This window comes from Telopea speciosissima, chromosome 1 (genome assembly GCF_018873765.1).
Source record: "Telopea speciosissima isolate NSW1024214 ecotype Mountain lineage chromosome 1, Tspe_v1, whole genome shotgun sequence".
Lineage (NCBI taxonomy): Eukaryota > Viridiplantae > Streptophyta > Magnoliopsida > Proteales > Proteaceae > Telopea > Telopea speciosissima.
Window position 1 is genome coordinate 7,910,371 of NC_057916.1, and position 22,306 is coordinate 7,932,676.

At 40.8% G+C, this 22,306-nt stretch overlaps 1 protein-coding gene across 1 annotated transcript in view; it reads left to right on the plus strand.

The window, feature by feature from the left end:
* The window catches only part of LOC122670959 (cleft lip and palate transmembrane protein 1 homolog), a 41,681-nt gene that overhangs the window by 10,808 nt on the left and 8,567 nt on the right, over positions 1-22,306 (plus strand). Inside the window, exons 5-10 of the mRNA XM_043868017.1 lie at positions 2,118-2,221; positions 11,374-11,411; positions 15,622-15,857; positions 17,257-17,350; positions 17,461-17,651; positions 20,382-20,601. Coding sequence (XP_043723952.1) covers positions 2,118-2,221; positions 11,374-11,411; positions 15,622-15,857; positions 17,257-17,350; positions 17,461-17,651; positions 20,382-20,601 — 883 coding nt within the window. The remainder of the gene's footprint in view (positions 1-2,117; positions 2,222-11,373; positions 11,412-15,621; positions 15,858-17,256; positions 17,351-17,460; positions 17,652-20,381; positions 20,602-22,306) is intronic.

Here is a 22,306-nt window from a genome sequence, read left to right on the forward strand (position 1 = left end):
ATATGCCATAGCTCTATGAAACCGACCAAACTAGGCCCTAGGAGTTTTAGCCCATATAACGCACGCTTCAGCTTGCAGACCTTCCCTTGAGTTGCACTACTAAAGTCTCCAGGAGGAATGTCCATATATACTTATTCCTTGAGCTCACCATGGAGGAAGGCATTCTTAACAACCAGTTGTTGTAGCTCTCATCCCATGTTAACAACACAGGAGATGATGACTCTTATGGTATTCATTCTCCAGGTAGTCGATCCCATAGGTTTGGGTAAATCCCTTGGCTACCAATCTAGCTTTGTATTTATCTACCTTGCCATCAACTCTTTGTTTGATTGTGAATACCCATTTGCAGCCAACTATCTCTTATGGGGTGGAAGAGTTATTCGAGTCCCACATGTCATTTTTCCCAAGAGCCCTCATTTCTTCGTTCGTGGCTTCCTTCCATTTAGGATTTGATAAAGCTTCCTGCCAATTATGAGGAATGGAAATAAAGGACAAAGAATAAACAAAAGCAAGATAGGATGGTGATTAACTATTATACGACACAATGGGAAATGGGATGCTGAGTATAAGTTCTACGTCTCTTGCGAACAGCAATGACTAACTCTAGAGTAGGGTCAAGAGAAGGAATATTATCACTTGAAGGGAGGAGATTACCTAATGGAGCATCGGATCCTGGATTAGGGGTAGGTGATTGACCAGGCATAGTGGTAGTCGTGGTTTCAGCTTGTAAAGATGGAGCAGTGGTCTTGTGATCACTTTGTTTCCTGAACCGAGAACGAGAAAAAACTAGGAACTGTTTTGGTTTCCCCTGGACCAAAGAATCGGTTCCAACAGCTGTCTGTCCCCTTCTCAACCGAACTATCCTTGGCCTCCATCGGGAATGATGGGCAACCATCAAGAGAACCCACCAAAGTTGCATCTTCTCGTAAAGCAGCAGACTCCCCCTGAAGATGTGTAACCACGGGATAGTAAGACTTTGATTCTTGAAATGCAACATCCATGGTGACCAATACATTAGAAGATGGTGGATGGTAGCAATTGTAACCATTTTGTGTAATAGGGTACTTAAGAAAAATACACTGAAGGCCTTGTGGATCAAATTTCCCTTGAAGTTGATGATTGCGGGCAAAGAACATACAACCAAAAACCTTAGGGGGAACAATAAAGGAGGATCCAGAGTAAGCATCTCAATGGGACAGTGGGACTCCAATACGCGAGATGGCATTCTGTTGATAAGGTATACCGCCGTAAGGACTGCGTCACACCAATACTCGGCTGGTATATGCATCTCAAACATAAGTGATCTGGCCACCTCCAACAAATGTCGGTTCTTACGTTCAGCCACTGCATTTTGTGCCGGGTTATCCACACAACTAGTCTGATGGACAATCCCATGGTCAGCAAGATAAGACTGAAAACCACCATCGATATATTCTCTTCCATTATCAGTGTGAAGCATTTTTAGTCTGACATCATATCGAGTCTAAAGCAAACGATGAAATAGGCGAAAACACTGAAAAATCCCATTCTTGTGTCTCATCAAATAAATCCAAGTGAGCTTAGAATGACAGTTGATAAATGTAACAAACCATCGAAATCTAGTAATAGAAACGCAACGGGCAAGGCCCCACACATCAGAGTGAATCAAAGCAAACGGAACTAAACTTCTATTAACTGAAACTGGATAAACATTCCTAGTTTGCTTGGCAAAGACAAGCATCACAAGATAGTCTTGGAATTACATTTTCTAAATAAAGTAGGAAAAACTCTAGCTAATGTTCCCAGTGGGGGATGTCCCAGACGCCTATGCCACTGGTAAATCTCAGACAATGCAGAAGTGGAATCTGAGTGATGTGCTTCAGGATAGACTGTAGAAGAGGAACCACTGTCGAGCAGGTAGACACCTCATTGAATTACATTCTAGCTTTGAAATATGCATCAGCACTGGTTGTTAGATTTATTGTCCTTGTGATTCTTGCCATCTGGATACGGTTGTGGTTTTCTAAATAGCATTTTCACTTGTTCTATGCGTTCCTTTTATCAACTATTTATATTGCATTTTCTCCTGTGGTTTTCATGTTACATTTGGATCTTTGAAGATATTGTTGCCGCTACAGGTGGCAGATGAAAATCAGATTGATTCAAAAGATGATGGTCCAATAGAATGGGTTCCCTATTGGAAACCAAATATTACAATTAATTTGGTCGATGACTTTACACGGTACTGTTGCCTACAGTGTTAATTTTCTTTCGCTTAGAATGATTATGTTTAGCAAGAATATGGGCATGGACAACATAGATGAATTGTTTTGTCTTGAATTTTTATTCAAACTCCTTATCTATTATTTCCCGTGTAGCTTATGTTGGTTCTTTGGCAGTATTGATTGGAAAGTAGTACTCTCACTGAGAAATAAATGTAAATAAATCCAGGAATTTCCTATATGCTGAACCAATAGGAGAGCTTATTCCTGAACTGTTTGTGTGAAACTAAAGAAAAAATAGAAGAATTTTATCCCCTCCAGGAAAGAGGATTAAAAAAAAAAAAGCAAAGGCCTTATGTGCTTGATTATGGCGTAAGACTATAGAAAGTACTCATCCATCATCAGTTTGGTAAGAAAAACCTTTGCAAAGTAAAAGTTATCTACTTGCTGATAATAATTCCTTTACTGGAGACATTCCTTTTTTTAATAACCTATGGGCCCTTTATTTTGGGTTGTGTCTTGTAAAGTCAAGTTCTTGCTCAGAAAAATATTTATCACATGGTCAAAACAATGAAAATAAGACTTATGCCGTTCTGGTTTCGTTCCCACTCCAGAAAGTATCCTACCTTGCAAGAGTGACATGACTTGCCTGTGTCCAGAAGAGTTGCCATGGGAATCGGGAGGTCAGGGAACTTGCTCGGCAAGTACATGATGCATGGTAAGTCACCCCATTGACTAAAATTGTGTCAGCTGAACCGTGAATGAGAGAATGACTTGAGTGAATTGTTCCTTCACTCACAACCCCTTCATTATATCTTTTACTTGTGAGCATAATTACAATACTGACCCTGTATAGCCGACTATGCTTATATTAGAAGAATAAACAAAGGAAAAAAAGACAAAAACACCCAAAATACCCTTATCGGGTTACATAACTCAACACTCCCCTTCAAGTTGGTGCATAAATATCACACATGCCCAACTTGACTAGACTAGGGTGAAATAACTTTCCACTTAACCCTTTGGTGAATACATTTGCAAGTTGATCGTCGGATTTCACAAAGGATTTGCAAATCTGCCCATTTTCTAATTTCTCCTTGATGAAGTGTCTGTCGATCTCCACATGCTTGGTACGGTCATGTTGCATTGGATTGTGAGCAATGCTGATTACTGCTTTGTTGTCACAGTACAACATCATCGGAAGATGAACAGAACAACCAATATCCTGGAGTAAACTCTGAAGCCACAATAGTTCACATATGCCTTGGGCCATGGCACGGAATTCCGCTTCAGCGCTAGACCTAGCCACCACATTTTGCTTTTTACTTCACCATGTGACAAGGCTACCTCCTACAAAGGTACAACAGTCTGAAGTGGATTTTTTGTCTAGGATACCACTCCAGTCAGCATATGTGTACACCTTAATGCGAAGGTGATAATGTTGAAACAGGAGAATCCCTTTCCCTGGAGCTGACTTCAAATAGTGGAGAATACGAAGAACAACAACCATATGGGTGGAGTAGGGATCATGCATGACCTGACTGTCCAGACTAACAACAAATGCAATGTCTAGTCTGGTGTGGGAGAGAGAGATTAGTTTTCCCACCAACCTTTGATAGCGCCTTTATCAACGGGATCACCATCCTTCTCTTGTAGATGAGTAGTAGCCTCCAAAGGGGGTGTCACATGGGTGACATCCTAACAAATCAGTCTCTGAAAGTAAATCTAGAACATATTTCCTTTGGGAGAGAAAGATGCCTTTGGGAGAACGAGCAACTTCAATCCCAATAAAATACCTAAGTTGTCCTAGATCTTTGATTTCAAATTCTCGTCCCAAGAAAGTCTTTAGGTGAGAGACTTCATCTGCATCATTGCCAGTTACCACTATGTCGTCGACATAGGCTATGAGAAGAGTAACTTTATCTCCATTCCGCTTGATGAACAAGGTGTGATCAGCATTACTCTGTTTGTACCCCACAGAGATCATTGCCTTATGGAAGCTGCCAAACCAAGCCCGAGGAGATTGCTTCAGCCCATATAACGCCTTCTTCAGTCTGCAAACCTTTCCATAAGTCTTGCCACAAGAAAAACCTGGTGGTATCTCCATATAGACTTCCTCCTCTAGCTCTCCATGAAGGAAAACATTTTTAACATCCAATTGTTGCAAATCCCAGCCAAGATTGACAACATATGATAGCAAAACCCGAACGGTGTTCAACTTTGCCACGGGGGCAAATGTTTTCTGATAATCAATCCCATAGGTCTGGGTAATTCCCTTGGCCACCAGTCTAGCCTTATATCTATCCACCGTTCCATCAGGCTTCTGCTTGACAACAAACACCCATTTGCAGCCCACTGTTTTCTTGCCCGAAGGAAGAGCTGGCAGTTCCCATGTCTCATTCTTGGATAAGGCCATCATATTTTCCAACATGGCTGCTTTCCACTTTGGATCTTCCATTGCCTCCTGCCATTTTTGAGGAGTAGAAACAGAGGAAGGAGAGGACACAAATGCACAATAGGAAGGAGACAAAGCATCATAGGAAACAAAATTGGTGATGGGATGTTGGGTACAAGATCTAATGCCTTTACGAACAGCAATAGGTAAATCAAGAGAGGGATCCTTACTAGGTAACGCAGCGGAATTTGGATCTGGATCAAGTTCTGACGGTTGAAGAGGTGGTACAGTAGTGGTAGTCTCAACCTGCTCTTTGTGCTTCCTGGTGTAAATTTGATCAACAGGAATTTGACTCACAGGTTTGCACTTCCCCAGAGTAGGAAGTGACTGGGAGGCTGAAGTTGGCTTATCCTGAATAGGAGCCAAAAGGGTAGAAGAGGGCTCCCCCTGATTAGAAGTTGGTAAAAGATCAGGCACATCTTCATATACTGGGTCATGCTCCCCCTGCAAAGGTTGCTGAGAGTAGTAGGCCAGAGATTCATGGAAGACAACATCCATGGCAACAAATGTACGTCGAGAAGGTGGATGATAACATTTGTATCCTTTCTGGGTAGGAGAGTAGTCTAAAAAGATACATCGAATGCTTCAAGGATCAAGCTTACCATGAAGATGCTGATTACAAGCATAGTAGACACAACTAAAGATTTTTGGGGAAACCGCAAAAGAGGAAGAACCTTGAAGGAGGTCAACAAGGGTACGACCATCAAGGACAAGGGTTGGAATACAGTTGATGAGGTAGGCAACAATGAGAATAGCATCACTTCAATATTGAGGAGGAACCTGCCGGGCAAACATAATGGCCCGAGTCACTTCTAATAGGTGCCGATTTTTTCTTTCGGCGACTCCATTCTGGGCAGGGGTGTCCACACAACTGGTTTGATGCAGGATGCCATTCTCAACCAGATAGGATTGGAACTGATCTTCCATGTATTCTTCGCCATTATAACTTCGCAGAATTTTTAATGTGGCATTGAATTGGGTCTGAATCATACGATGGAAGAGCTGGAAACATCAAAACACCTCACATTTGTGTTGCATCATGTACACCCAAGTGGTCTTAGTAAAGCAATCAATGAAGGAAACAAACCATCTATGGCCAGAAATAGAAACATAACGGGCAGGGCCCCACACATCAGTATGAACTAAAGCAAAAAGAGAAGTGCTTCTTTTATTAATTGAAGAGTAAGTAGAACGAGTCTGCTTAGCCAAGACACATGCTTCACATAAAAACTCATCCTTGTTACAATTTTGAACTAACTGAGGAAACAAGAAAGCTAAAGTTCGAAGAGGAAGGTGACCAACCCGACAATGCTATAGATGGAGATCCATAGAGGTTGCTGAATGTAACTGATAAGCCGAAGAGGAAGCTGATGGTGGAGTAAGCGGAACCGTGTCGAGCATGTAGAGACCACCATGTACCTTACCACCCCCAATCGTGTGGCCTTGCACCAGATCCTGTATGACACAATGAGAGGGAAAGAAAGCTATTTTGCAGTTCAAATCTCGGGTTAAAGTACTAATGGAAAGAAAATTAGTAGGAAATGAAAGAACATGCAAAATAAAATTTAGGGTAATGGTGGGAGAGTAGTGAATGTAACCCTTTCCATGAATGGGAGAAAGTGAACCATTGGCTGCTCGAACAGTATCTTTTCCAGTGCAAGGGAAATAATGATGAAATACATGAGAGGAGCCAGTCATGTGGTCAGTGGCACTGGAGTCGACTATCCAAGGACTAGAGACAACCGATGCACACTGACTACTGACCGGAATACCTGAGGCAAGGTAAGAACCAGATGATGCAGCAGGCATAGGTGCAACGGAAGATGGCTGGAGCATGCGACGGAGGGCTAGTAGCTCATCCTGAGTAAAACCAGTGTCAGCAGAGGGGACTGTAGCAGTAGGAGCAGTAGCTTCAGTCAGGTTTGCCTTTAGTTTGGGCTTCTCCCGGCCTCGTTTCGCCTCAAAATCAGCAGGTTTCCCATGTAACTTCTAACACTGAGCCTTGGTGTGATGGGGCCTGTGGCAATGTTTGACAGGCTCTTTGGAGGCAGCATTACCACTGTCAGTAGTGGCAATAGAAGCAGGGCTGGAAGTGGTCTGTAGGGCAGACCTAGTAACAGTCAGAGCATGTAGCATCACAGCCCGATGAGTCTCCTCAGTATGAATCATGGTAAAGTCCTGCTCCAGTATAGGAAAGGGAGACTGGTTCAACACTTGCATCCGAATAGGGTCATACTCTATATTCAGACCAGCCAGGAAATCGTACACACGGATATTGTTGAGGTGTGTATGGTAGGTAGCAACATCAGTAGGTGTAGAGGGCTGGTAAGTGGAGTAATGATCCAATTGCTGCCACAAGCTTTTGAGGGCAGCATAGTATGTAGAAACAGACAACTCCTCCTGAGTGAGATCATGGGCCTTTTTGCGAATCTCATACACTTGGGCCGCATTCCCAACACGCCCATAAGTCTCCTTGGCATAGGCTTGTCAACCGGTACGGTACCAAAAATAGGTACCCAATACTGATACCGTACCGTACCGTTTAGGAACCCTATTTTCAATACCACAACCGTACCGCTACGGTACGGTTTCGGTACGGTATGTATACGGTACGGTACGAAAATGGTATATATACGGTACAAAAAACGGTATAAATTCGATTTTTATAAACGGTATGTATATGAAAACGGTACGAAAATGGTATGCATAAGGTACGAAAACGGTACGGTTTCATTTTTGCATGTTTACACCCCAAAACAGTACGGTTACGGTACAAATTTGGTAAAACGGTACGGTTTCGGTACATACCGACAGTATGACCGTAAAAACCGTTATCGTACCGTACCGTGGTCAATACCGTTTGACCATATCGTAACGTACCGTTTTTGCAACGGTGCGGTTTGGTACGGTTTTATGCGGGCGGTTTCGGTTTCGGTATACGGTTTTGGTTCCAGATTGACACCCTTACCTTGGCGGCACTCCAAATCTGATGGGCTGTCTCCAGAAGCATGAAATTGTCGAACAGATCTGGTTGTATAGATTGCAACAAGACATGACCATGGCATCATTGGACAGCCACTTCTCTTACGGAGACCCAGTTGCAGTTGGCATGGGGATAGTCCCAAGTATGTGACAGTCAGCCCTCGAACAGCAATGGTCAAATAGGTGGTCCAAGACCACTTAAGATAGTTGGAGCCATCAAGCTTGATTGGAGCTGAAAGTGGAAGAAGGTCTGTCTGGGGCTGTCCATCTTGCCCAGAGGGTGCAGAAGATGCATTTGAGTCTGGCATTGGAGCAGTCCAACAAGGAAGGAAGACCCTATGCAATCAGCCAAGAGAAACCAGAAACCTTAAGATCGATAAGAGAGACAATCAATCTCAAGAGAGGGAAAAGGGAATCTTCAATAAAACTTAGAATCTGAGGCTGAAACTATTGTCAATGGAGACTCTTGATGGTAGAAATCAACGCTGAAAATATCAACACCAATCTAAGAAGGAGAGCTATAAGAGGCAATTTATCAAACACCTGTTGGGCACTCTTGTATGTTGAAATTGATTCAAAGAAGGGAAATCTGAAAGAGACTCAAACAAAAGGTTGGCAGAAATGGAGAGTGATTCTCTAAGGTAAAACACACTCCAAAAAGAAATCCAGCAGCTGAAAGGAAGAAAGAAACCTCCCAAACCAAAAAATCGATAAGTTTCAGGTTTTTAGAAAACCCTGAAATAAAGAGATTGATTGGATTAAGAAGCTGTTCAGAGGAGTTCAATCTCAAGAAAGATGCTGCAAAGGAGGTGCAGGTGAAGTTCCAAAAAAGGGAAGAAGAGCCTACAAGAGAAAAAGGGCTAAATCTTCAAGAATCTGGAAGTCTTCAATATCGCAGGGAAGGAGCAGCATCTATCGAGCAGAAAAAAAATTCAAATCATAAGAAAGAAGAGAGGTAGGATAGAGGTCATCAACTAGATCGAAAGATCACCTCATTAGTGCTGCCCTAAGGTGAAGAAGAGAAATCAAGAGAAGAAGGAGAGAAGAGATCGAAGGTAGAAGAAAGAGAAAGGAGAAGAGAAGAGAAGAGATGGAGGTTGTGGAAGCTTGAATCAGAATAGGGTTAGCTTCAGCTCTGATACCATGTTAGCTGAACCGAGAATGATAGAATGGCTTGAGTGAATTGTTCCTTCACTCACAGCCCCTTCATTTATATCTTTTACTTATGAGCATAATTACAATACTGCCCCTGTACAGCCGATTATGCTTATATCAGGGGAATAAACAAAGGAAAAAAAGACAAAAACACCCAGAATACCCTTATCGGGTTACATAATTCAACAAATTGCTAAACTCAAAAAGAAATGGAAGTTCGGGGGGGCGGACAAAAAGAATAAAGGACCAAAAGACCAAGGAATCCAGGCCAGAATACAGATACATCGAAAACCAACCCTGGAATGACTTAGATTACTGAAAAGATAATAGACATTGAGCTCTCTGTAAAATTCAAAAGCTCGGACCTTGGAACTCTATTTCAAGAAGCAGTTGACTAGTTGAGAATTGATTGAATGATTTTTTCTATGATAGCTTGCTTGACTTTGAATATGTGACTGTTTATCTCTTTCAAGATGCTTCAGCTGATAACAGAATGTAAGATATTCCATGATGTCTATTCTTCATTACTGAGATCTGTTTCTTTGTTTTCCAAAAGGTCTTCAAAAGAAGTCTAAATATTAACATAATCTGGTCAGGATATTATTAAACAATAAGTATGAACACAACCTGAAAGGTCTTAAACTAAACTTGTATTTAAGCACACTTTAACCAATAAAGCCTCACCTAGGCCACCGCCTAGGTGCCTGGGCTCCAAGTTTCCTGGCTAAGCACCTTGGCTTACCTTGGTGCCTTGAAAACTAATAAACTATGCTTCTCTCTCTCTCTCACACACATATTAGATGATGATGATGCGTGACCGGAGGCTGAGATGGAGAGATTTCGTCTAATTGAGATCGACTGGAGGATGTTATGATGCAGCTTCTCTTTCTCCTCTTACATCATGAATTTTTCACAACTCCCTAATTTCTCGTGAGTCCATGCTCATGTATATAACTATTCATTTTTTTTTTCTTTCCTTTTTTCAATTACTATTTATGATGTTTCTGTCCCTGAAACGGTCAGGATGACATTCAGAATTCCTGGACATTAAATGGTCAGCCCAATCTGATGCAAACCCCGGTCACAAAAGCCGATTCGGGTTTGCTATGGGCCCACCTGAACTCAAAGTATGTCAATAACAAGAGATGATCGGAAATCTGTAAAAATATCAAGTCTACAAGGGAAAGTAGCAGGTAATTTAATAGAAATTCGACTTGTAATTTATATCAAGTCCAGCGGCACCTAACCCTCTTTCGAATCAGGAAACTTGAGCTACTGGAATCCAATGGATCTGAATCTTTGGAGACTGACTCGTACTTAATAATGCACTTGAATGGGATCAATGGTAGGACCCATAATCATGGAACAAAGAAGTATTTTGCTGCTGCAACATGTTCAGGCTGTAGGGTAAGTACCAGTTTGAATCTTGATATGCAACTCACAGCAGAGGACTTAGATGGAAGTAAGATTAAGGGGCTTAACCGCTTAAGTCACATATGGAAGGGTTTCCTTCGTTGCAAATCTCAGCCTCCATGGATTGCTTGTTAGAGAGTTCAATCAAATATCTTATGGCCCATAGGAGAGAGAGGGAGGGAAGGGAGAGAGCACACACTCACAATCAGTAACCCGCAGGTAAACCCATTCTCGAATTCATTCAAATCTCGAATCTGTATCTTATGTTGGTTACGAGCTACTATTTAAAGAGGAAAATAAAAGACTCCTAATTGGAATCTAAAACTGAAATTAAACTTGACTCTAAATTGGACTCATAAACTGAAATAAAATTTTACCGCTAATTAGCCTATTAAACTAAAACAAAAGATTACAAGATAAATCCAAATAATAAAAATATAAGTAAATAAACTAAAATATCCTACTGAACCCAAAAATCAATTCGACCCGGTTCATCTCCATCTGGGTTTCGCAATGGGTTTCAGCCGGTCCAAGGAATTGCTCCTGTAACACAGTCACTTCAGTGACTATTCTATCTTTAATAACAGTTGTTCATTCAATTAACATTTCTTCAAACAAAAACAAGTTCACTTGTAGGTTTTTATTGTCTGCATGGCCTAATTTAGTTGAGTAGCATCTGGCTTGGGATCTCAAGTTTGCATATATGAATAAGACTTTCTGTTACACAGACTCTAACTATAGGTTCTCTGACCGTGGGAACATTTTTCCTAAATGATAAATATGCGGTGACAAACCTGGTCTAATTGAAGATGATGTTTATGGCTTATGCAAGGCAGTTGTTGAAATATTTGGTTACAAGTTGGTCCATCTTACCTTACTACCCTTTTGGTAGGAGGTATATGTTTAAGCAGATTGGAATACAGGGGTGGATAGGATTGAATGGTCATTGACTCATTGGAAATGTGCCTAGTTGTCACTTTTCACCTTAAGTACATTCTTTTGTAATGGCTTAATATGCTTATGTTTCTAGCAAGATTTTGTGTTTTTAGATATGGTCGTTGCTGGTGCAAGTCTTATTTATTTTTTTTCTCCTGGTTTATTACCCCTTGTATCCTTTCTTGTGAACCTAGTTATTTTTAACTTGCTTCTTCTGGAATTGTTTTGCAGATACCCTCATAATGCTATTCCACCGAATGTCGCGCCTTGTATCCTTGATTCTTATAATTTGGCCAGTCTATATTCACTTGGATTGGATGGTGTGCCTCTCTTAATATGCATTGTATATCTCTGTGTCTCTTAGGCACTGGCACTTGTTTTGGTGCCTGGCCTTAATAAACAAAGCGATAATGTGTATGATTAGTGGTGTCTCTCCCAATTTTCATAGATGCATGCTGATCAGTTCCTGTTCGGCTTATTTTTAACTGTTTAAAAATGCACTATTTATTGATGTTCTCCAAGTGATAAAAATAGAAGAGGAAATCAAGATCTATAGAAGAGACTTCCCTCATTTATAGTTTAGCTCATGTGGGATGGTATCACACATCTTTTTTGGTAAATAAATAATTGATTACCAAAGCCCCAAAAGAGGAGGGGAAGAATACATGGAGAGAACTGGGGGGGGGGGGACTGCAAACAAGCACCCTGCCCTAGCTAGGGGTGGCGCAGTAAGAAGAGAAAGAGATAAACCCCAGGAGGGAACAGATGGAGCTTGGAGCTGACATAAAAAAAGATGGCTTTCCAAATCAATTCTATGGAACGAGAATTGGAAATCCATCTTCGAAGATTTCGCTCCATTCAAATATGCTAGATAGAAGCACCAAACACAAGCTTGCCCATAATGTCACAATTCAAGCTGCCAGGGAAAGACATATCTATCCACAGCCACTCTCTGGAAAAGGGTAAGGATCTTCTAGGGTGTGGCCAGCAAGTCAGCAACTATCAAGGACTTTTTTCCAGACTGAGGCTGAGAAGGGGCAAGAGAAGAAGAGATGGTCAATATCCTCGAGGCCATTCCAACAAAGGACATAGGAGGGCGGGACAGGTAAATGTCTATGGATAAGGAAGTCCTGGGTAGGAAGGAAATTGGTGAAGGCTCTCCAAACAGTAAAACTATGGCGGGGGGGTGTGTGACTTTTAAACCAAAAAGCTTACGCCAAGGGACAAGGGGGGGGGGCATGGATTCTGACAAGGTTCCAAGCCGAGAAGGAGCTAAATTGGCCAGAAGGGGGGAGGGGAGCCAAGAAACCAAGTGACGGAGGATGGGGGTAAGGGAAGGGGAAGAGAGGCCCAGATCGGGGAGAGGGCAAGGGGAGAAGAGGGAAGAATAGATCAAGAGACTTGAGAGATAATGGAGGCTACAAATGAGTGCTTGGGGATACCGAAAGAATAAACCACTCTTGCATTGACTTCTGGGAGGAGAACGCCCATAGGGTGCCAATGGTCAAGCCAGAGAGAGGTAGTTGAACCATCATTGATCCTAGATTGAATGCCTCTAAGAGCAATGGGCCTAAGCTTGAGAATTTTCCGCTAGACCCAAGAGGAGTCTAGAGAGAGGGGAACAGTTCAGAAGGAGTTATCTTTGAGGTGGTAGGAATAAACCCGATTGACCCAGATGCTGTACTGTTTGGATGTGACTTTCTAGATGAGCTTAAGGATACCAGCAATGTTGGAGTCCTTGATCCTACGCAGATCAAGGCCTCTCTCATCCTTGGGAAGACAAATGGAGGCCCAGCTAAGGGGATGGAGGAATCTAGCTGTTTCAATACCTTTCTAGAAGAAGGCCCACATTAAAGATTCAAGGGCTTTGATGGTGTATTTGGGAAGACCAAAAATACCACGCCAATAGATGTTGGAAGATTGGAGAACCGATCTAATCAGCTCTAATCTTCTAGCATACGAGAGGAGTTTGCCTTTTCAAAGTTGGAGTCTTTTGTGAATCAGGTCCAGCATTGGGGTACACTGGTGACTGGTTAATCTACGAGGAATCAAGGGGAGACCAAGATACTTGACAGGGAGGGAGCCAAGGGAGAAGCCAGTCAGGCCAAGGAGGGAAGCCTTTTCCCCCTCAGCAACTCACCAACTCCGGCAAGAAAGAGATGGGATTTGAGAAGGTTAATATGGAGCCCATAGAGGCTCTCAAAAAGGTGAAGTGAATCCATGGAGGAGGAGTTGGCCTTAGAGAAAATCATAAGGTCATCAGCAAAGGCAAGATGGGTGAGCTTAAGGGCTTTGAATTTGGGAATGGGGAAAATAAGGAGATGGTCGGTGTTGGATTGAATAAGGCGGGAGAGAACTTCAAGAGCCATGGAGAAGAGGAAGGGGGAGAGGGGGCATCCTTGGCGAATGCCAACAGAAGGAGAGAAATAGCCTGCAAGAGAGCCATTCACAAGCACAGAGAAGGCAGGGGAAGATATGCAGGAGTATATCCAACGGATAAAAGGAGGGGGGAAGGACATCACACAGGAAATCCCATCAGAGAGAGTCAAAGTAATGTAGAAGGGGTTCAAGTAAGAACCACTCTGCAATAGGATGAATAATAGGTTGCAGCAGAACATTAGAATAGCAACAATCAGAATTAGAAAGTTGACAGAATCTCGATATTCAGCCATGTGATGGTGATCAAATTCAGGTTGAGTGTAGGCCTTGGTAGGATGGAGTAAGCCTCCAAATAGGAGCTGATTGCAATGGTCAGAAACAAAGGTAGAAGAAGATTGCCAATTTAGAAGGTTAACTCCAAATTTAGAAGGTAGGAGCTACAGACCAAATCAGCCAGCAGAATGAGCTCAAACTGGGATCGAGTGTGAGGTTCCTTGGCAGGGTTTAGCCCTCCAAAACTCAGCCAAGTCTGACCAGTAGTTGCTGAGATACGAAGATCCAAAGGTTGCAGCAACAGAGAACTAGGAAGAGGTGCAACCGCAGGTGTGGGGATAGATTTCCTGGTCTCAGTTCAGCACAGCAACTCTAGCAGTGATTTGGGTTGATCTCTGGTCCTTCACAGATGCAGCAGAAATGGAATAATGTTGACACAAGTGGTAGCAGCAGAGCAGTTGAAGACTCACAGCAGCAGTCACCAACAGAGGTTGAGTAGGGCAAGAGGAAGGAATAAGACAAGAGAAAGGAGGGATAAAGATGCTTCAGCTCTCTCAGCCAGGTTTTTCAACCCTTCATCCACAAGGATAAAAAACTCAGTTGCAACTCATATTCATTCATCTTCTTAAAATCGTGGGGAATGGCTACAACAGCTTTACAATTAATAAAGGGCTATGCTTGCACCTCAAGTTAAAAAAAAAAATAGAAACTACTAAAAAGAAACCTAATGAAAATAGAAACTAGGCTTTGTAGTTCAGCCAACATGCAAGGAACAAAATTGGAAACTAAGTTTAATTAAAAATAGAAACTTAAGCCTACTTCTAAATCTAAAATTAGAAACTAAACTAAAGTTCTAAATCCCCACTTGGAGACAAAATTGACCCTTCTAAAAAGTCTTCACAAGATTTGGTCTTGAGCCCCACAGGATCTTCTAATAATATTCCACCAAGGCAAAATAAGGGGCGGTGGCACTGTTCACGTGAACAGTGTTTGGGCCTCTTTATCTTCATGTTTTGTCCTACATCACAAAGGCATTGTGAATGTCAATTTTCATGAGAGCTGCAGGGGTGTGAGAGCTCCTGCCAAAGCTTCCGACAATTTCGGAACAAAGGATAATATTTTTTGAAATACTCCTACGAAAAATAAAAGCCGATTGATTGGGGTTCACTAAGGAGGCTACAACCAACTTAAGACAATTAACCAAGATCTTGGCGATGAATTTGTAGATGAAATTATAGAGGGAGATGGGCCTAAAGTCAGACATGGAGGAGGCTCCATCAGTCTTGGGAATAAGGCAAAGGAAGGTACGGTTAACCTTAGGGATTTGGCTGGGATTATAGAAGAAGCTTTTGATGGCCTTGGTGAGGTCATCGTTAATGATTTCCCTGGAAGAAGAGAAGAAGCCCATGCTAAATCCATCAGGGCCAGGAGCACGATTGGGCTTATGGGAGAGGATGGCAGAATGGATTTCACTATCAGAGGGAATGGACTGAAGGGAATCAAAAAGGTGGGGGGAGGGGGAAGAATTTATTGAGGAGGCCATCAGGGAGAGGGGGGGGGGGGCACATTAAAATGAATGTTTTGTTTAATCATGTGTTTAGAAGTGCTACAGGCTACAGCTTTAGCAAACAATCTTGCTAAGGTTGCACATTTGGAAATATATTATAGTTAGGGATACTTTGGCCTCAGCTTTTTTCGGTTATACAGTACTTTATTAATTCTCTACCTTAGCTACCGGGTATTTTGGTAGAAACTGAATCTTAAAGTAAATGTTGGTTGGAATTGAAGTTATGATGCAAATATTGAGTTTCTTGACACAAACTGCAGACTTGAATACTGAACCCAGTACAGGGAACTATTATCCGATGATCTTCTTCAATGAGTTTTGGCTCCTTAGAGATAAGTTGATCCCACTCAACGACACAGTGACAGAACTATCATTGAATTTGGAGGTGGGTCCCATAAGCATGACAAAGTGGCAACTATTCCTACAGATTGAGCAGTCTTTCCAGGTTCACCGTAGCTATGGAAGCATGCTGGAAGGCGAGGCTGATGAACTTAAGGTATTACTTATTCACTTTTTTGAATATTATCTATTGTAACTCATACTGCTAGTCAGCAACAAAATTATGATTTTCATCTTATGCCATTCATACTATGAATATCAGGTGGTTTCCCCTTTCTTCCGTCTCTCTTCCTAGATTGTCTGAGATTTTAGTAAATGTTTTCTTTTGGATTTTCAACGTATTTTTGTTTTAATCATGTTTATTCAACCATTTATTTCTATTTTCTGTTGACACTTGATTCTTCATTTTTCGTGTGTTTCTGAAAATTGCACATACACATACTCTGTAATGCTCTCTGTGGTTAGTTACTGCTTTCGTTCGTACCCAATTAGCTGGTAGGAATTGATAATTTCTGAATATGAGGTAGAGGCTAGTTCACATGTCCTGGGAGAGTGTGACTTTACTTATTGCACACAGTTTTTTAATCAAATTAAATAATTGATAGTGGTATAAGTACTACCAATTGAAGAAAGAAATATTGGTAAGTATACCTACTCTGTTTTCTCTCAGTCTCTTTCTATTATTTCCTGTTTTTTATGGAAGAGCATTTAAGTTTCTTAATATAATAGCTAAAATATTTTCATTGATTCATTTTTATTTTTTTGTAATCATGATATAAAATTTATGGTAGATCTCAATTTTACTGTTTATGTTTGTCCCACAATTACTATATATAGAGAGTGCAATTTTACTACTATTCACAAATCTGGTTTCTTAAGTTAAAAAGTTCTTTAATTCAGTTAGGGAATGAGGATTAATTGTATTTGTGTTGATCTTTTATTGCAAAATCTAATTAAATAGGAAACCTTCTCACACTGTTGTGTGCTGATCTATATTGTTAATAGCCTCCATTTATTTAGGAGTTGTAAAACATAAAAATAAGCTATAGACTGAAATAGAAAGACTATTTTCTTGAAATGTGTTTCTGTTTCTTTTACAATACAACATTTTTGGTTAGAGATTTATTGGGTTCATTTAATCCTTGTTTGGTAAAAGGTGCAGATGGATTAGCGCTTATGGGTGCTATTTTTAAATTGACATGACTATCTTGTCTACAAGTTTTATGAGTTGAAATAGAAAAGCTGGTTCAGGATTTTTTTTTAATGGTATCCATTGGTTATGAATGCTATTTTTTTAATTAAAGGCTGTTGTTTTACAGCAATTTTAGATTACTTTAAACTGTTGTGGAGAACTTCAATATTATCGTGAAAATGCTCTGCAAATTTTAAGTGGATTGCTTTTGCCAATATTCTATTGATGAGTCTTAAAATTTTGTGGCAAGAGATTTTCTGATCTATGCAGACCAGAGAACCCTTCCCCTATTTTTATATGTGTGATTGATTTTGTTTTCGCTTCAACTTTCAAATTCTGACCCCCTTCTTTTGTCCCCCTCCAGAGGGTGTTTTTGGAAGGGAATCCTATCCTTCTGGTGGTTACGATGGTGGTGTCATTACTTCATTCCGTGTTTGACTTCTTGGCGTTCAAGAATGGTATACAGAAGCTGTATATAAGAACTGTATTTGATCTTTTTACTCTGCACAGATATTGATAATATTTTTTGTTAAGACTGTTAATTACTGTTTCTATTTTCCTCTTGCAGATATCCAGTTTTGGAACAAAAATAAATCTATGGAAGGACTCTCTGCAAAGTCAGTTGTCGTGAGCTTTATTTGTCAGCTGATCGTGTTCCTCTATCTGCTTGATAATGATACTTCATGGATGATTCTCGGAAGTGCTGGCGTTGGTGTCTGCATTGAGTTCTGGAAAATTGGCAAAGCAATGCACATAGAGGTATGTTCACAACTATGTAGTGCTTGGAAAATGAAAATGTACCAGATGCTTAGAAAAATGTTTGACTGCATCATGTTCTGTATTAATGCATGAAGTAAACTTATATGAATAGAAGGGAAACTAGGGATGTTACTAGGACTGGTGTGACAGTCGTGTCGCCGTGTTCTGACAATTGCTTCGGATGCAGCCTAGAATCTTCTGCACAAGTGCACAGAAACATGCTTGCATGCATATTCTAGAGCACATTGTGATGTGGAACCAGGTTCCAAAACCCTTAAATTGGGTCGCTATGGGCCCACTCAAGTGTTAGACAATTCAAATCAAAGATTCAGTGGCAAATCTGTATATTATTGCATACTAAACATTTGTAAATAAGCAAAATCTTAGAGCCTTCTTGGGGAAGATAATGGGATAGGGATGAGAAAGGACTTAAAATTAATGATTGAGGATAAACTTGGAATGAAACTAATTAATGGGTAGTGGTTGAATTAGAAAAAAAGATGAGGGTATTCTTGGAAATACAGAAATGAGAGTTAAAATAAAACTCAATATATGAGCTTGTCTTCAACCTCATGATGGTGTTCCTTACGGTAGACCAGACCTGGTTCAAATGGGATATTTCAATCGATAAATCCCCTTTAAACATGAAATTTCAGGCTAGACTTCGTAATGCAAAGGTCTCTTAAAATCCTCGTAGCACAGCCCAAATCAAGTGTTACTTTACGACGATGATGCTGAAACAGAGCTGGGCGGTGACTGGGAAACCAGATCTGGTTTCTGGTTTCTGGTTTCAATCTCATACCAGGGGACTTGTAGGAGACGAAATCCTAGGGATTAGGTCGCTTAGTGGAGGGCCCTTCGCCCAAAGTTTCAGAACTGGATGGGGGTGTGAGTAGTATTACCACATGAAGTCAAACTCAGATGTACCACCAGAAAACAGAATATGATAAGTTATTCCTGAAGAACTAAATAGGAAGGAAAGTAATAATAGAAAATAGGGAAAAAAAAAAAGAAGAAGAAACAGGGTATGGAAGAGAGAAGATGAGCGATGGCACCTGAGAGGAGAGAGATTAGATGTGCTCACACAGGTCTGAGCAGCACCCTGTAAGCACTTTCATTCAATTTTCATTCCAAAACATCCAATCCAAATCGTGGGATTACATGCTGCTTTATAGAATTAAGCAAAAAAAGAGTCCTAATCCTATCCTGAAAGGCTGAAACTGAAAGTAAAAATAGTCAACTCTAACTCAAACTATGACTCAATAGCTGAAACAAACTCTTAACTCCTACTTGCTATTAACGACTGACAAGATGAAGATAAAAGAAAAGAAAATTACATTATTATCTCTAACTAACCCTACGCTTAACTGCATCACATTCCCTAACTGTGCCCTATCCTGAAATTTCATTATCAAATCATCCTGACATGGGTTCACTGGTTCATCTCAAATTTAATACAGCTTCCACTCTTTGGCCCAAGCCTGCCAGATGGGCCTGTGATATTCTGGTGCCCTGGCTAGGGCCCAGGCACTTGCCCAAGCCTGAGCTGAAAACCTGCTAGATGCTCTCGACCTACCTTGGTGGGTTGGCCTGGTTTAACCTGGTCTACTTGGGAAAGCCCCAAGAAGGTAAGAATGTGCAAGAATATAGAAACGACAGAACTTTTGCATGTGCAAAGTAGAGCGTATAAAAATCCTTCAATAAATCAAGGATCAAGTGACCAATTAAAGAGATTGTTCAATGACCTGATGACCTTCATACATTACGCTGAAAATTTTCTGCATTTCTCCACTTTTTTAATCTTCCAACTTGGATCACCAGAAGTTTCCTTTAACCAATGTCTCTCTTAAACTGAGTTTGAACCATTGCATTTGTGGCATTCATTCTGTAGAGGTGGGATCCAATCAGAGAGAGAAATTTCTGTAGTATTGGTGTTTTATTGGAAGCAAATTCATAGTTTTCTCCTTCCCCTTGCCTCACTTGCTACTACATTTACACGAAATACTTAGGTCAGGCCTTGTGCAAGTAGCCCTTATCCTCATACTGTGTCTCTTATGTGCAGCACACTTCCAGTGTGTCATGGAGTCAATATTTAGCAGTTTATATCTTTTTTTGTTTCCGGTTTCCTGATTGGCAACACTAGAAAAGAATTTTATTAATAGAAAAAGAGAATATCAGAACAGAAGGAATAACAAGAAAATACAACCAAACCCAGCTCCACCGCTAACAAAAAAGACTGCACCCCCTTAGAACCCTCAAGAAGCACCAGAGACGGCTAATCAAAAAATCAGCACCACTACAAACGGAGGCACCCCCTACCTTTAAACTGGAACATGCAACACAGCCTTTTGGGTCCTGGTCGCCGGTTGGATGTTCTAACCATGTGGTTCCTGACTCCTATATACGTGTATCTGCAAGTATAAAATCAATGACACGTGTGACATATAGAACATTTCCTACCTATAATTCTTTTTAGTGCCATTGATGCCTTTGAGTTGGGCTCACTGACATACGAGTAAACTTACATGGCAAATATCTGACATAAATTGGCTTGCCTCCCTTTTATTCCTTATGGGTTCATTTCATTTAAAATACTGGGTGTAGGTCTGGAGATGTAACAAACAGTCCTTTTATTTGATCCTTCCTTCCTTTGTCTAGAAGTGTTCCTCTTTCTAGGGATTTGAGGCAATTATGACATTTTCTTAAAGTTCAATTTATTTGTATCTCCAGATTGATAGAAGCGGGAAGATACCTATGTTGAGGTTCCGAGACCGGGAGTCTTATGCGAAAAATAAGACGAAGGAGTATGATGATATGGCAATGAAGTATCTATCCTATGTGCTCTTTTTCCTTGTGGTATGTTCTTCCATTTATTCTCTCATTTATGAGCGTCACAGGAGCTGGTACTCGTGGATCCTTTCATCACTCACAAGCTGTGTGTATATGTTTGGTAAGAAGTTTTACGTATTGTCAACTAGTTTTGGGATTACATTAGCCTCTTACAATATCCTAAAACAACTTTACTTTTTTGCTTGTATAGAATGTTTTGAAGGTCAAGCATACATTGGGCACTTATTTTGAGGTGGTGCAGTAATTCTGGTGGTCTATTTTAGGTTCCAATTGGACACAGATGTTTTACTGAATTCTTTTGAGTCCTAAACAGATACCACTCATGCTTTCCCCCAGTTAGTTGTTCATGTTTGTGTTCATGGGTACTTGTATGTGTCCATTAGTTACATTATAATATTATATGGAGTAAGAGGGCATGTTCACTATATATTAGCACATGACTTTTCTTGTCCATCCATACAACAACAACAAACTCAGCATTATCCCAACTTAATGGGGTTGGCTACGTGGATCCAAACAAAACAAAGTAAGGAAACATAGTTTTAACCAAAAAAGGAAAGAAAAGATGAGAAAAGAGAAATGGGAAAGAGATGAGAGATGAAAAAGGAAAAGGACAAAAGAAAGATGGGAAATAAATAGAAAATGAATGATGAAAGATGAAAGATAGCAAGAGGAAAGAGGCATAGCCTAAACCATCTGGAGAATCTCAGCTAAATGGGGTCTGCAACATGGATCCTTGACCTCCAGTAGGCTCTGTCCGAGATCATACTTGGAACAAGCCCTAGCCTCTACATGTCCTTCATCACCACTTCTCTTATGGTCATTTCAGGTCTTGCCCCTAGCTCTTTTAGCTTCTTCAATCGGAATCATATCACTCCTCCTTACTGGGGCGTCACTAGACTTCCGTTGAATATGACCATACCACCTTAAACGATTCTCTCGTAGTTTATCATTGATCGGGGCTACTCCCAAGTCCGATCTAATATGTTCATTCCGTACTTTATCCTTCCTTGTTTTTCTACATATCCATCTTAACATCCTCATCTTTGCTACACAAAGCTTATCAATATGACACTTCTTAACTGACCAACATTCTGCCCCATACATCATGACCGGACGAACAACAGTCCTATAGAATATTTTTGAAGGTGGACAAAGATGTATTGAGAAATACTGGAGACAATCATACTACTATAATTGGATTGCTCTGGACTGTCCAATTAATGTGGAACCTAACTTTCACTGATCCAAAAAAAAAACAGTACAATGATAGGATGGGGGGGGTGTTGGATGATGGTCCTTTTGACATGTGGTGGATCATATGCAGTGTGTCCACTGATGCAGCTATATAGACTGTACCATATCATAAGACTAATACAAACAGGGTGGAGTGAATCTGGAACTTCGTGGCATCCAATATTTGAAGCTCCAAACAGTTGATGGTGCAAATGCATGAATGCGTGTGTGTGTGGGGGGGGGGGAGATAACTCAGCCTTATCCCAATTAAATGGGGTCGGCTGCATGGATCCTTGCCCTCCAGTCAGAAAAAGGAGATTGATTGTCATGCACAACAGATGGCATACAGTTTATCAAATAGAAAGCAATTAGAAGAGCATCACTCCAGTAAAACTTTAGAACATGTATATGAAACATAAGGGAGTGAGCAACTTACAGCAAATGCTGGTTTTTACTCTCCCAGCCGGTAATGCCACTAAAGAAAAGATACACTAGAAGTAACAAAAGCGACAGTAGGAGCGATGTCGTCAAAGTAATTTTACCCATACTTCTCACTCCCTCCACCAATC